Genomic DNA, 13,663 nt, shown 5'->3' on the forward strand with positions numbered 1-13,663 from the left:
GCTTCACAGGATACACTGTAAAGTGAATTTACTGTATAATTTATGGGCAAAGTAAGGAGAGACACTAGAAAGGGAGCCAGACAAACAGAAACAGACAGAAAGAAAGAGAGAGAGAGAGAGGAGAGGAGAGAGAGCGAGAAAGAGAGAGATAAACACAGAGATGCAGACAGAAAGAATGAGAGACAGAAGGAGAGAGAGAGAGAGAGACAGAGAGGAAGACAGAAAGTCACAGACAGACAGACAGACAGACAGACAGAGACAGAAAGAGAGAAATCGAGATACAAATAGATAGACAGGAAGAGAGAGAGACAGAAGGAGAGATGGAGGGAGAGTGAGACAAAAAAAGAAAGAAATAGCGCCCTCCACGCAGGGTAGAGTCGTGGAGCCTGACTCCGAGCTGGGGGTGTTGGGGAGGGGGGGTCGCGGGGGGTGGGGGTGTTGGGGAGGCGGCCGTAAGCACGGTCAAAGAGGAAGGTCTTCAGGCTGGACTTGAAAGAGGGGAGAGGGGGGGGCAATGCGGAGGGACTGAGGGAGAGCGTTCCAGAGTTTCGGGGCGTAGCGGGTGCCAGTCCGAGCGGAGGCGCTGACCCGGGTGGTGGATTGGGGGAGTGAGGAGGTCGGAGGTGGGGGGGGGGGGGAGCAGGGAGGTGCCAGGGAGTGAAGGGATTTGAACGCGAGGGCGAGGGGATCCGTTCGGTGATGGGTGAAACCTTGATAAACCCTGGGGGAGACGGGGTCCTGTCAGCATCGTGTAACAGTACAGGACAGATAGACAACCCCAGCCAACGGCGTTCCTGATAACAGTTGGTCTCACAGACGGACCTCTAAGTGACAACCCCCGACGTACATCAAGTTCATATTTCGATAACATTAAGATTAATGTTCACAGCTGATTAAAAAAAAAAGAGAACAAGCTGAGAGGCAGTGGGACGTTGAAGGAAGGAATTTCTGACCAGATGTCCCCCCCCTCCATCTCACTTTCGCTCATCACTCAAAGGGCTGTTTGTCGCACGTTGTGACACTATCTGTATTTGTCTGTCGGCTGTCACGTTTACGCCGTTCCTTTTTTTTATATTTCCCCGCTGACGTTCCGCTATCTCTGAGAGGGCCGTCTCCTTCGGGTGAGACGTTAAACCAAAGACCCCCCCCCCCCCGCCCCAGCCACATCCTCTCTCTTTCTCTCCCTCTGTCTCTCTGCCTCTCCCTCTGTCTCTCTGTCTCTCCGTCTGTCTCTGTCTCTCCCTCTGTCTCTGTCTCTCCCTCTGTCTTTCTGTCTCACCCTCTGTCTCTGTCTCACCCTCTGTCTCTGTCTCTCCCTCTCCCTCCGTCTCTCTGTCTCTCCCTCTGTCTCTGTCTCTCCCTCTGTCTCTGTCTCTCCCTCTGTCTATCCCTCTGTCTCTGTCTCTCCCTCTGTCTTTCTGTCTCACCCTCTGTCTCTGTCTCTCCCTCTCCCTCCGTCTCTCTGTCTCTCCCTCTCCCTCTGTCTCTCCCTCTGTCTCTGTCTCTCTCTCTGTCTCTCCCTCTGTCTCGTCTCTGTCTCTCCCTCTGTCTCTCCCTCTGTCTCTGTCTCTCCCTCTGTCTCTGTCTCTGTCTCTCCCTCTGTCTCTGTCTCTCCCTCTGTCTCTCCCTCTGTCTCTGTCTCTCCCTCTGTCTATCCCTCTGTCTCTGTCTCTCCCTCTGTCTTTCTGTCTCACCCTCTGTCTCTGTCTCTCCCTCTCCCTCCGTCTCTCTGTCTCTCCCTCTCCCTCTGTCTCTCCCTCTGTCTCTGTCTCTCTCTCTGTCTCTCCCTCTGTCTCTGTCTCTGTCTCTCCCTCTGTCTCTCCCTCTGTCTCTGTCTCTCCCTCTGTCTCTGTCTCTGTCTCTCCCTCTGTCTCTCCCTCTGTCTCTGTCTCTGTCTCTGTCTCTCCCTCTGTCTCTGTCTCTCCCTCTGTCTCTGTCTCTCCCTCTCCCTCCGTCTCTCTGTCTCTCCCTCTGTCTCTCCCTCTGTCTCTCTCTCTGGCTATCCTTCTGTCTCTGGGTAACTGACCAGTTTGCGTTTGGTGAAGCTTTGCCTGAAGGTTTGTTCTCTTCGCAGTCCCTCCCTGCTGCTGAAATCAACGTATCTGAGCGCGCATTTCCATCGTAACAATACTAATAATCCTTGCGAGTGACGTAGCGTCTTATCACATGGTTGAGACTTCTCAAAGCGCTTCACAGAATATGCTGCTAAGTGTAGTGACTGAGTATTTTGCGGGCGAAACGCAGCAGCCAATTGCGCAGAGCGGCGTTCCCCACAAACAGTCATGGAGCGAGTGACCCCTTTTTTTTATTTGGGGGTACTGTTGGATAGGACACCAGGAGAGAGAGAGAGAGAGAGGGAGAGAGAGAGCGCTACCGACTGAGCCAGGCTGCGGCCACTGGCTCTGTGCCAACAGGAATCTATTAGTTTGAGTCTCGTGCCATGTACCTCTAATCATTTAGTGATTCTATTATGTGCTGGCTCGCCTTGCAGGATCAGACTCTATTAGCTGTTGGAGTCTGTGATGTCCGTCAAATCCCATCCTATCATTACTCCAGGCTGAACATGCACCCTTCTCGCAGGAATGTAATGACTTAGATAAGGCGTGCGGGATTAATGGAATTACCTGCTGAAAGCATTGCAGGCTGGTGTCAGGGCTCAGATACACGCTCCCTCTTGGCCTCGCTGTGGTAATGCCTTTCGTTACAGAGTTCCCACCTCCCGGGGGGATTTGATCCTATCGACGGCACAGTCCCTTGGTTTCCTTTTGCTGCCTCGGGGAAATAATAAACGCCATCGTAGCCCTCGCACTCGATACAGCGCCTCATCGCGTCGTTGAGACGTCTCAAAGCGCCTCAGGAATACACTGTCAAGTGGAGTGACTGTGTTTTATGGGGCGAAACCGATCGCAGCCAATTTCGACGCAGCCGAAAACGCTCAAAGTTTAAAAAGAAAATAATAATTTGGTCACTCAATCCTCGGTTGTTTGTGGGACACTTCTGTGTGCAATTGACTGTCGTGTTTCACCCACAAAATATATATGGTCAATTTGCTTACTGTATGTACTGCGAAGCGCTTTGAGACGTCTCGAAGACATGATAAGGCGCTGTATCAAACGCAAGACCTAACGGGTACGTTGGTCCTAACAGCAGTAAAGCTTGCCAGGCTGCGACGTAAAGGGCAAGCTGTGCGATATCGCCGTCTGGCAAGCTTTCCCGCTGCTTGTCCAGCTCGGAGCACCCTGCGGGTTAGGGCTCCGACTTGCGGGGTTAACGGGAGCTGAGTTGGATGACTCCCTGCCCCCAGTGACGGCTCCTGTTTGTAGACAGTGACGCAATTAGCCAGTTGAGTCCAGAGAGCGAGAGAGAGAGAGAGAGAGAGAGAGAGAGAGAGATTGAAGAGGGGGGGCAGGAATATATATATTAAACTCTTAGAAAAAGGGAAAAGATGAAAGCGATGCTGGTGAGGCAGCCTGCCGAGATCTTAGCACTGCGGCAGAAATCACATCTGTTGTGGTTGCTGTGGAAACGACAAGGTTCCTGAGCAAGTCCTCGCTGGCTGTTCCAGGAACTGAACCGTGCGGAGAAGCCACCAGAACAACAGCAAATGACATCTACGTAGCGCCTTTCACGTCGGGAGGGCCTTTCACGTCGGGAGGGCGTCCCGAGGCGCTTGGACGGTCGGGGATTTGGACCCGAGCTGGGGGCCGGGATCGGGAGGGGTGGAGGGCAGGGGGGGGTGAGAGGGGGGAGGAGGGTGAGCGAAGGCGCGGTTGAAGAGGAAGCTCTTGAGACGGGCCTTGAAGGAGGCGATGGATGGAGGGAGGGAGGGAGGGATGGACGGACGGACTGTGGGATGGAGTTTCAAAGGGTGGGGGCAGAGAAGCTGAAGGGCCGACTGTCGATGGTGGGACGGGTCGGGCAGGGGACGTGGAGCAGGCCGGAGCTTGCTGAGCGGAGGGAGCAGACAGGTTGATAACAGGTCACAGTGTAGGACAAGGCCATGGAGGGCTTTGAAGGTGAGGACGAGGATTTTGAATTCTATCCTCTCGGGGATGGGGAGCCAGTGGAGTCGGGCGAGGGTGGGGGTGGGGGTGATGGGGTCACGGAGTCTGGTGCGGGAGAGGATACGAGCTGCAGAGTTCTGGATGGTCTGCAGCCTGTGGAGACAAGAGTTGGGGAGGCCGACAAGCAGGGAGTTGGCGTAGTCGAGACTGGATGCAATGAATGTGTGGACGAGGGTCTCGGCTGCCTGAGGGGAGAGGAAGTGGCAACAACAACTTGTATTTATATAACATCCCTCTCGCGGGGTAGCGGAGCGGCCGGAGCCCTATGCAGAGAGAACGGGCAAAGTGTGGCCTACAAACTAGGGTTGAAGATGCTCGGCGGCGCCATCGGGCGTGGAGGGCGCTAAAAATCCAAGTTGTTGCTACTGTTGTTGAAGCCTATTTTTTTCGGACGGCTCCATTTTATACATAAAAACAAAATGAAAACACGTATTTTGGTCGATTTTTTTCAGCTCTGCTATCTCCCGCCTTCGCTCACCCCACAGCCGTTTGTGGGGACACTGCTATGCGCAAACCGGCTGCCACGTTTCGCCCACAACACGAGCAGTCACTCCACTTAGGTCCATGGGAACAGGAGGAGGCCATTCAGCCCTTCGAGCCTGTTCCGTCATTTAATTAGATCACGGCTGATCTGTACCTCAACTAATCCTTTCCATTCCAATTTCCTGCTTTCTCCCCACATCCCTTAATACCCTGACCGACCAAAAATTTACGGTGTATCCTGTGAAGTGCTTTGATGAGTCTCGGGTGCGTGCTCGAGTGCTGTATCAAACGCAAGGATTATTATTATTAGGTGACGAGATGTTTGTTGGGTCGGGGTATCCGGGGATATGGGGCAAACGTGGGTATTTGGAGTTGAGGTACATATCAGCCACGATCCAGTAGGATGGCGGAACAGGCTCGAGGGGCCGAACGGCCTCATCCCGCTCCTGTTGTTACCCCACCAACCTTGTCAGCTGAGGACGAGATGAGTGGTGTGGTGGGAGCGTGTGGTGTTATGTTATGTAACTGGACAGCCCAGCGTGGAGGAGGCCGAGCCTAATGGTGTTAGTGCTTTCCATTGCCTCTGACAGAACATGCTGTTCCTACATATAGTTGTACAATGGCTAATTCATAAATGCTGGCACGTATTGATTCAAGAAGAGTTAAAATAGCATCTGTGAGGCAGAAATTGGCTTCCATATACCCAGGGAACGTTATCTCATTAATTGGATGAACTATACAGTACATTTTTGCCTGAGGTCCTGTCCTCTTTCGTTTAATAAATCTATATTGGTTACAGCAGGAGCCGTGGATGCATTGATTATTGGTCCTTTTGCTACAGCGAGATCAATGTTGCTTCCTCCCCCTCTCCCCGAGCTGTCTCTCCCCAGCTCAGCCTCTCACTGCAGCCCGCGATAACAAGCCTCGAGTTTGATACAGTGCCTGCGCCATCGAAGCGGCACTTCGCAGGCCATTGCTGTCACGTGTAGTGACTGTGATTTGTAGGTAAACACGACGGCCAATTTGCACTAACACCATTAGGCTCAGCCTCCTCCATGCTGGGCTGTCCATTTACATAACGTGGCCCACGAAACGAGTCCTGTAGCTCAGTGGTTACAGTGCTCACCTCACAAGCGAGAGGGCCCGGGTTCGATTCCCGACGGGCCGTAACCTTAGGCAAGTTTCCTCACTCCACACGCATACCTCGGATTATCCGCAGTAAATAGGAACCGGTTGTTAGTTAATTGGCTGCTCACTTTTTCGGGGGTAATAATCCCTTCAAAAAAAGTATAATTTTACTTTTATATTACTGCGAGGTAAACAGAGGCGTGTAGAGTAAGGAAACTTGCCTAATATTTCTCCCTGCTCGTAGTAAGTAGGAACCCGGTTGCTGGTTTGGTGGATAGCTTTCTGGGGGTAATAATAATTAGCTTCAATAAGTTTAAGAAAAACTCACCGTCAATGCATTTTACAGAATATTCTGTGAAGCGCTTTGAGACGTCTCGACGATGTGATAAGGCGCTGTATCAAATGCAAGGATTATTACTAAATATTATTATTTTATATACACATGAAGAACGAAACGCCTCAAACGCACTGGCAAGAACAACACTGTATTTTACCCATCCCCGGGTTTACGGTGAATAGAAAGGGGTCGGGGTTTCAATCTGTGGAGGGGCAGAAGGCAAAAATGGAGAAGCGTATCTACTGGCGGGGAATGTTGAGCGACTGAGTTGAGTTCCCCATTTGCCTGGTGTGATCTGTGGGTGTGGGGATGGGGGAAAGGGGGTGTAACAGCTGATGTTAATTGGGGTCTCGAGGGCCAGGCCAGAGCCTGTCAAAAAGTAACCCCGACGTGGAGCTGGCGTTAGGAGTAAAAGTGGGTTTGGAGGCGTGCTGACTGTGGTCACCCAGCGGACCTTAATCTCATCATCTGTAATGCATTTGAATAAATCACGGAGGGAATCAGCCAGGCTTGTAAAACCCTGGATGTGACAGATGCATCAAGGAATCCACAAGGCTCCGCCAGGAAAGCTCACTCGCTACGCAAAGGTGGGGGAGGAGGAAAGCCAAAACAACCACCGGCCCCAAACAACCACAACCAATGACATTCACGCAGCACCTCTCATGTCGGGAGGACGTCCCAAGGCGTTGGACAGTCAAGGCTTCGGACCCGAGCTGGGGGGTTGGGGTCGGGAGGGGCGGTGGGCAGGGAGCGTGGGGTTAGGAGGGTTGCGAGGGAGGGGGCAAGGCGGAGGGACTGTGGGATTGAGTTCCCAACTCGGTCTTGGCCCACAGAACTTTATTGTCTCCGAATGTATCCTGGCTCTGTGATAATGGGAAACCCTTCAAATTTTTCTCAGGTCAGGATATCAAGGGATACGGGGCAAAGGCGGGCAGATGGAGTTGAGGTACAGATCAGCCATGATCTAATAGGATGGAGGAACAGGCTCGAGGGGCTGAATGGCTTCCTCCTGTTCCTATGTTCGTAATTCTGTCTCGAGGATTGACTGGAGAACACATCGTAACTACGCTTTGCGGTCAAGCTTCCGAAACGCTTTGAGACGTCTCGACGATCGTAATAAGGCGCTACGTCAAACACAAGAATTGTTGCTCTTAGGAAATGACTGCCCTTCGTTTCACGCAAACTCTGGAGAAAAGGCTTCCGAGCTAAGGCGCAATTTAAGAATTTAGTGATAATAATAATAATAATAACAATCCTCGCATTTGATGTAACGGCTCATCGCGTCGTCGAGACGTCTCAAAGTGCTTCGGAGGATTTTTTTTACCGCTGATGGTGGAGCGGAGGGCATCGGGGGCTTGCAAAGAGGCAAGAGCGGAGGCAGCGGGTAGTGGAGTGGGGAGAAATCAGGCTGGAGGGGTTGGGAGGTTCCAGGACGTAAAGGAATTTGTAGCCAATGTCTCGTCCGAAGGACGGCTATTCTCCTATTCTCTTCCAGCTATTGATTCTGGGCTCATCACCTTCTGATTCCTTCCCCACCCACCCCCACACTTCGCTCCCCACTCCCTCTCTTCCCCTTTCTCCCCCCACTTCCTCTCCCACCTTTGCCTCCCACCTCCCTCTCCTTCCCCTTCTCTCCCGGCCCCTCCCTCTCTCCCCCCCCTCTCTATCCCACTCCCTCTCCCACCCATCCCCACCTCCTTCTCCCTCCCCCTCTCTCCCGCCCTCTCACCACACTCCCTCTTCCCCCTTGCCCCCCTCCCTCTCCCCTGCTCCTGCCCTCCCTGTCCCTCCCCATCTCGCTCCGGTTTGCCCCCCCCTCCTCTCCCCCCTCCCCCTTCCCTCCCTTTCCCGTCCCCTGTCCCCCCTCCCCATCGCTCTCCCCCTTGCCCCAACCTCTCCTCCCCCGTCCCCCCCCCCTCTCCCCTTTGCCCCGACCTCCCCCACGCCCCCCCCCCCCACGGTGTCTCTGTGTCACTGTTTCCTCCGCATCGTTTAATTGCATTATTTCCGCATCCGGCCGGGAATCACACAGAAATTACTCCCAACCCCACAGTGTGTTGCTCTCATAAATAAATAATGTTCTGTCCTTTTGAGTTTATTTAAAGATATCTCTCCTCTCTGTGATTGATTTCCTCCTTCTGTCTCTCTTTCCCTACCTCTGATTTCTCCTCTCTCTCTCTCTCTCTCTCTCTCCTTCTACAACAATAATAATCTTTGCATTTGATGTCGCGCTTTATCATATCTCAAAGTGCTTCACAGGACATGCTGCAAAGTGTAGTGACTGTGTAATTTGTGGGCGAAAGGCGGCCGGCAATGGGGCACAGCAGCGTCCCGCAAACAGTCGTGGATTGAGTGATCACATTTATTTTTTATTGTCCCCGAAAAAGCGATCCTCCGATCGATTAACAACAGGGTTCCTCGTTACTGTGGGGTGACCGGAGGTGTGTGGAGTGAAGAAACTTGCCTAAGGTCTCACCCTGTCCCGGAAATCGACCCCAGGTCCTCTCGCTTGTGAGGCGAGTGCTCTGTCCTTCTCTCGCTACGTCTGATTCCTCCCCCCCCCCCCCCCCCCACTCTCTCTCTCTCTCTCTCTCTCTCTCTCTGTCTCTTCCCTCTTTCATTCTCTTTGATGATCCACTTGATCAGATTTCACTTTGGACTCGCAACTCTTCCCCAGTTTTTTCGTGCGGTCGGCGGTTACTGTCCCCAGAGCAGGTCCACATCTGACAAACTGGATTATTACAACCCAACAATTAGACAGGTTGTAATAATAATAATAATGATGATCACTAATAATAATCCATAATAATTAATAATAGCAATCCTTGCATTTGGTACATTGCATTTCAATTCAGGACAGCGATTCCAAAAAGCTTTGCATTATATTAACACTGACAATCCTCGCATTTGATTGAGCCCTTTATCACGTCTTCGAGACGTCTCAAAGGGTTTCACAGGATACACTGTAAACTGTAGTGACTGTGTTTTGTGGGTGAAACGTTATTCGAGTCATTCACTGTAAAGCCAATTTGCGAACACTTTGGTTTACCGTGTTGCTTTGTGCCTCTTCTCCCCCTCTCTAACCACCACCCCCCGCCCCCCCCACCCACCCCGCCATCCCCTCATTCCCTCTCTCTCTCGGTCTCTCAGCCCCAAAGATCTCTATGTGTTCCACTGCTCTCTTCCACTGCTCTCTTTGTTTCTCTCTCTCTCTCTCTCTCTCTCTGTGCCTCTTTCTTTCCTTCACACCCCATGCTCCCCGCTGATGCGATTCACATCACGTGCGCTCGCCCTGTTAGCATTACCAGACGTTCCTTGGAGGGATTAAACTAATCCCAGTGATTTCCTTCGCTCAGTTATCGCACTACACATCAGGCTCTTTTCAAGAAGCTTTTGTTTCGGGACAAAGGAAAACAATTAAGTACAACGCACACAGATACTGCTGGAAGGATCGTACTGAGAAAGCGAGGGTCGGAGGGAGGCGGGGAGCAGGGGTGGGCGCGGGGGAAAGGTGGGCGGGGGCCGGGGGGAGAAAATGTTGGAGAACTCAGAGGCTGAGATTACCCGTTGCAGCACAAAGGTTGGCTCTGTTCTTGAGAACTTGAGAAATTCCGTAGGTTTGTAGATACAATTTAGACATGCGTGGGGCTGGGATTACACGCGGTGCTGTGTGCACGCGTGCGCGTGTGCGTGCGCGCGCTCTGACTTCGAGTGTGATTGACAACAACGACAGCTTGCATTTACACAGCGCCCCTCGCGCAGGATAGCGTCCTCGACCGCCCCGCACGACAATCTCTCCGTGTTGCGGGCACGGCCTCTCACGGCGAATTTACCTTTTTTTTTGTATTCTCACAATAATAATAATTATATAATATCTAATAATAATGCGGTCACTTCAACCCACGACTGTTTGTGTGGGACGCTGCTGTGCGTAATTGGCTGCCGCGTTTCGCCCACAGACTACACAGTCACACGCCATTTTACAGTCTGTCCTGTGAAGCGTTTTGAGACGTCTCAGTGACGTGATAAGGCGTGATGTCAAATGCAGGGATTATTAGCAGTAGTAGTTAACGTACATGGTGAGCTCAGTGGTAAGACACGATGGACCTAGTTTGGTTGCGAGGCTGTTGTATGACTTGATGGATCGATGGCCGCCAAATGGGAAGAAGCACTCAGTGTAATGATGATCTGTTCATTGGTCTGATATTTGTTGCTGAGGAACGCAGCTAACGGCAAACTGCGAGGGCACCCGCATTGACAGGCTGTCTTGTTCAAAGGCATTTAATTAGCTTTGGAAATCAGTGAATGACCAGATTGGTGGTCACTGATATCCCGATCAATCTACCCGTCACTATCGCAGGTTGATGGCGTCCGGGCAACTCATTCTTCCTTCTCATTCTATCCGGCAGATCGCTGTCCGGGGTAACGATCCTTCTAAATTTTCCTTTTAAAAAGAGTTATTATTATTTTATCGCTCGATCCACCACTGTTTGTGGGGACTCTGCTGTGCTCGATTGGCTGCCGCGTTTCGCCCACAAAGTATACGGTCACTCCACTTTGCAATGAAGCGCTTTGAGACGTTTCCACGATGCATCAAGTGCAAGGATTTTTATTCTGCCTCCACTCAGCAAATCATTTTATCGTCGGGCAGACCTGAGCCCAGAACATGATGCTCACTCCATCTTTCAGTCTCCTTCCTCTGCAATCACCGCGGGGGGAGAGCAGGAGAATGGGGGTTAGAGTAGAGAGCTCCAGTGGGGGAGCGAACACCAGCACAGACACCGTGGGGGGAGAGCAGGGGAATGAGGGTTAGAGTAGAGAGCTCCAGTGGGGGAGCGAACACCAGCACAGGCACCGTGGGGCGAATGCCATCCTTTTGCTCTGTAACCTTTGCACTATTCTCTGAGCAGTCGCTGAATTTTCTGTATCTCTGTCTGTCTGTTGTGTCTCTTCAGGGAGTAGATTCCACATCACTTCTTACGGAGCCTTGTACATATCCGATGTACAGAAGGAGGATGCGCTATCAACGTACCGGTGTATCACCCGACATAAATACAGCGGGGAAACACGACAGAGCAATGGAGCTCGCCTCTCTGTTTCAGGTACGAATTTGGTCCTGAATTTGCGCCTGTGTTTAGGGTCAGGTATCAGGGTGTGTTCCTCCTGGAGTGGGAGTGGAGGCGGGGGGGGGGGGGTGGCAGACAAGGTACAGAGGGAGTAACTTTTTCAGTGGTTTCGTTTGGATGCTCTTAAGCTGCACTGAACAGTAGAACCTGGGGACACGGCCTGTGATCCAAGGGATAATACACCCCGTCCCAAATCCAATTAGTCTCCCCATCCCTTATTTCCCTTCTGCCTCTCATCTCCTTGGTATGAATGGGCTCAGGCAAAGCCGAACGTAACAGGTCTGGTTTCATTAACATCCTAACGGGTGGAGCGGTCCCAGCTGGACAAGCAGCGGGAAAGCTTTGCCAGACAGTGCTATCAATGGCAAGCTATACGGTTTTAGCTGGTTAGACTCCAGGGTTACCCCAACGCACACTCTGGGCTTCCCCCCCCCCCACCCCACCCCAAGCCTTGTCTCTCGCCAACCTGTACCTAATACTTTCTGGAATTAGGTGAGCAGGATACATCCCCCACCGGTATGTTGAGAGAGAGAGAGAGCGCAGTCCATTCCAACAACCTATCTCTGGGATTTCCGTGTGTAGGTGGGAGGCGGGGAATTCTCAGTGTGGTTTGGAGATACTTAAGCAACAGTGATGGGTTTCTGTGGCTGACCCCCCCACCTGCAAAAAAAAATATTGACATGTCAACAAATCTACATTGTCTTCTCTTTGTATTGTCCTTCCCCCTTCCTGTCCCACCACACCTCACCTCAACTCAACTCACCCTTAGATCCTATGGAATCAGCACCTACAGTGTTGGACAGTTTCAAGTCCAGAGAGGTCTGGACGGGAAGAAGCGTGGAGCTTCCTTGCGCCGCCTCCGGTTACCCGAACCCCGCCATCCGCTGGCTGAAGGACAGCAGACCGTTGCCGGTTGACAGCCGGTGGACCAAACGCATCACCGGCCTCACCATCACCGGGCTACGTGTGGAGGACAGCGGCACTTACATCTGTGAAGTCACCAACACCTTCGGTTCGGCAGAGGTGACGGAAACGCTGACAGTGATAGGTAAGAGCCTCGGGAAGTCAAACACATTTGACACAGCGTCGCCTTTCGGGTCGGGAGAATATCTCAAAGGGCCACGGCTGATCTGTACCTCAGTGCCTGAGTCTCCCATATAATTTTCTCTGTGAATTTTCCCATTAAAATCACTTTGATATCTTTGCACTGGTCGGATTTTACAACAAAAAACACAACAAAATTACATTTGTAAAGCGCCTTTCACATCAGGAGGACGTCCCAAGGCGCTGGACAGACAGAGTTATGGACTCGAGCTGAGGGAAGCACGGTCGAAGCGGAGGGTCTTGAGATGGGTCTTGAAGGTGACGAGGGAGGGGACGAGACGGAGGGACTGCGGGATGGAGTTCCAGAGGGTGGGGCAAAGTGGTTGAAGGCCCACCTGCCAATAGTGGGGCGAGTGAGGCGGGGGACATGAAGCAGGCCGGAGCCCGCTGAGCGGAGGGAGTGAACAGGTTGGTAGGGGGTTAGGGGGTCACAGAGGTAGGGGGAGCAAGACCATGGAGGGCTTTGAAGGTGAGGACCAGGATCTTGAACTGTATCCTCTGTGATAGGAAGCCAGTGGAGTCGGGGGAGGATGAGGGTGATAGGGTCACGGAGTTTGGTGCGGGAGAGGATACGGGCTGCAGAGTTCTGGATGATCTGCAGCCTGTGGAGGGAGGAGTTGGGGAGGCTGATAAGCAGTGAGTTTGTGAATAGTTGAGCCTCGAAGTAATGAAGGTGTGTGAGGGTTTCGGGGGCCTGCGGTGTGAGACGGTGGCGGAGCCGGGTGACATTGTGGAGGTGGGGAAGGCAGAGCGGGTTATGGCGCATATGTGTCAAGAACAACACCAAGTGATACTGACACAGAGTCTTTCGTGTCAGGAGGACAGTCAGTTGGATGTTGGGATCAGGAGGGGGTGGAGGGCAGGGAGGGTGAGGGGGGGCGGTAGGAGGGTGACTGAAGGCGCGGTCGAAGAAGAGGGTCTTGAGATGGGCCTTGAAGGAGGCGATGGAGGGTGGTAAAGAAGGGCTCGAACACGCAACCATCTGCCTGACGGGTTGGAGAGGGCCTGAGGGCATGAAGCGGGAGCTGTGAGGCGCGGAGACACAGAGAGGAAGGCAGCGCAGAGCAGAGCAGAGGAGAACTCAACCCAACCTGTCCTCTGCTTCACATCAGTAAGCGCACGGGGCTTATCAGGACACGGGCAACATCGCTGCCGAGACAACTGCGGCTCAGACATATCATTCCGAGAGCAAGACAGCGCTGTCAGGCCAAGCCAGGCAGAAGTGTGCGATGCGCTGCGCAAGTGGAGGTAGCTCTATCCCACCTGACAACTGCCGGGAGTTCCTGACAGACACGTGAGACAGTGAGTACCGCAGCATCGCACGCGTGCGTCACGCCTGCCGGGCCCGATACGAACTAGGGTGGTGGGGGATCAGGGTGGGGGTGACATGAGGAGACCACTCCTCTACCACCAGCAGCTGT

At 52.7% G+C, this 13,663-nt stretch overlaps 1 protein-coding gene across 1 annotated transcript in view; it reads left to right on the forward strand.

Annotated features, from left to right (window-relative positions):
* Positions 1-13,663, forward strand: part of LOC103188721 (Down syndrome cell adhesion molecule-like protein 1 homolog) — a 119,352-nt gene that overhangs the window by 57,221 nt on the left and 48,468 nt on the right. The window contains 2 exon segments of the mRNA XM_042343939.1: positions 10,968-11,114; positions 11,908-12,186. Of these exon segments, the coding sequence (XP_042199873.1) occupies positions 10,968-11,114; positions 11,908-12,186 (426 nt within the window).

The sequence above is a fragment of the Callorhinchus milii genome, unplaced genomic scaffold, assembly GCF_018977255.1.
Source record: "Callorhinchus milii isolate IMCB2004 unplaced genomic scaffold, IMCB_Cmil_1.0 Scaffold25, whole genome shotgun sequence".
NCBI classification, from domain to species: domain Eukaryota; kingdom Metazoa; phylum Chordata; class Chondrichthyes; order Chimaeriformes; family Callorhinchidae; genus Callorhinchus; species Callorhinchus milii.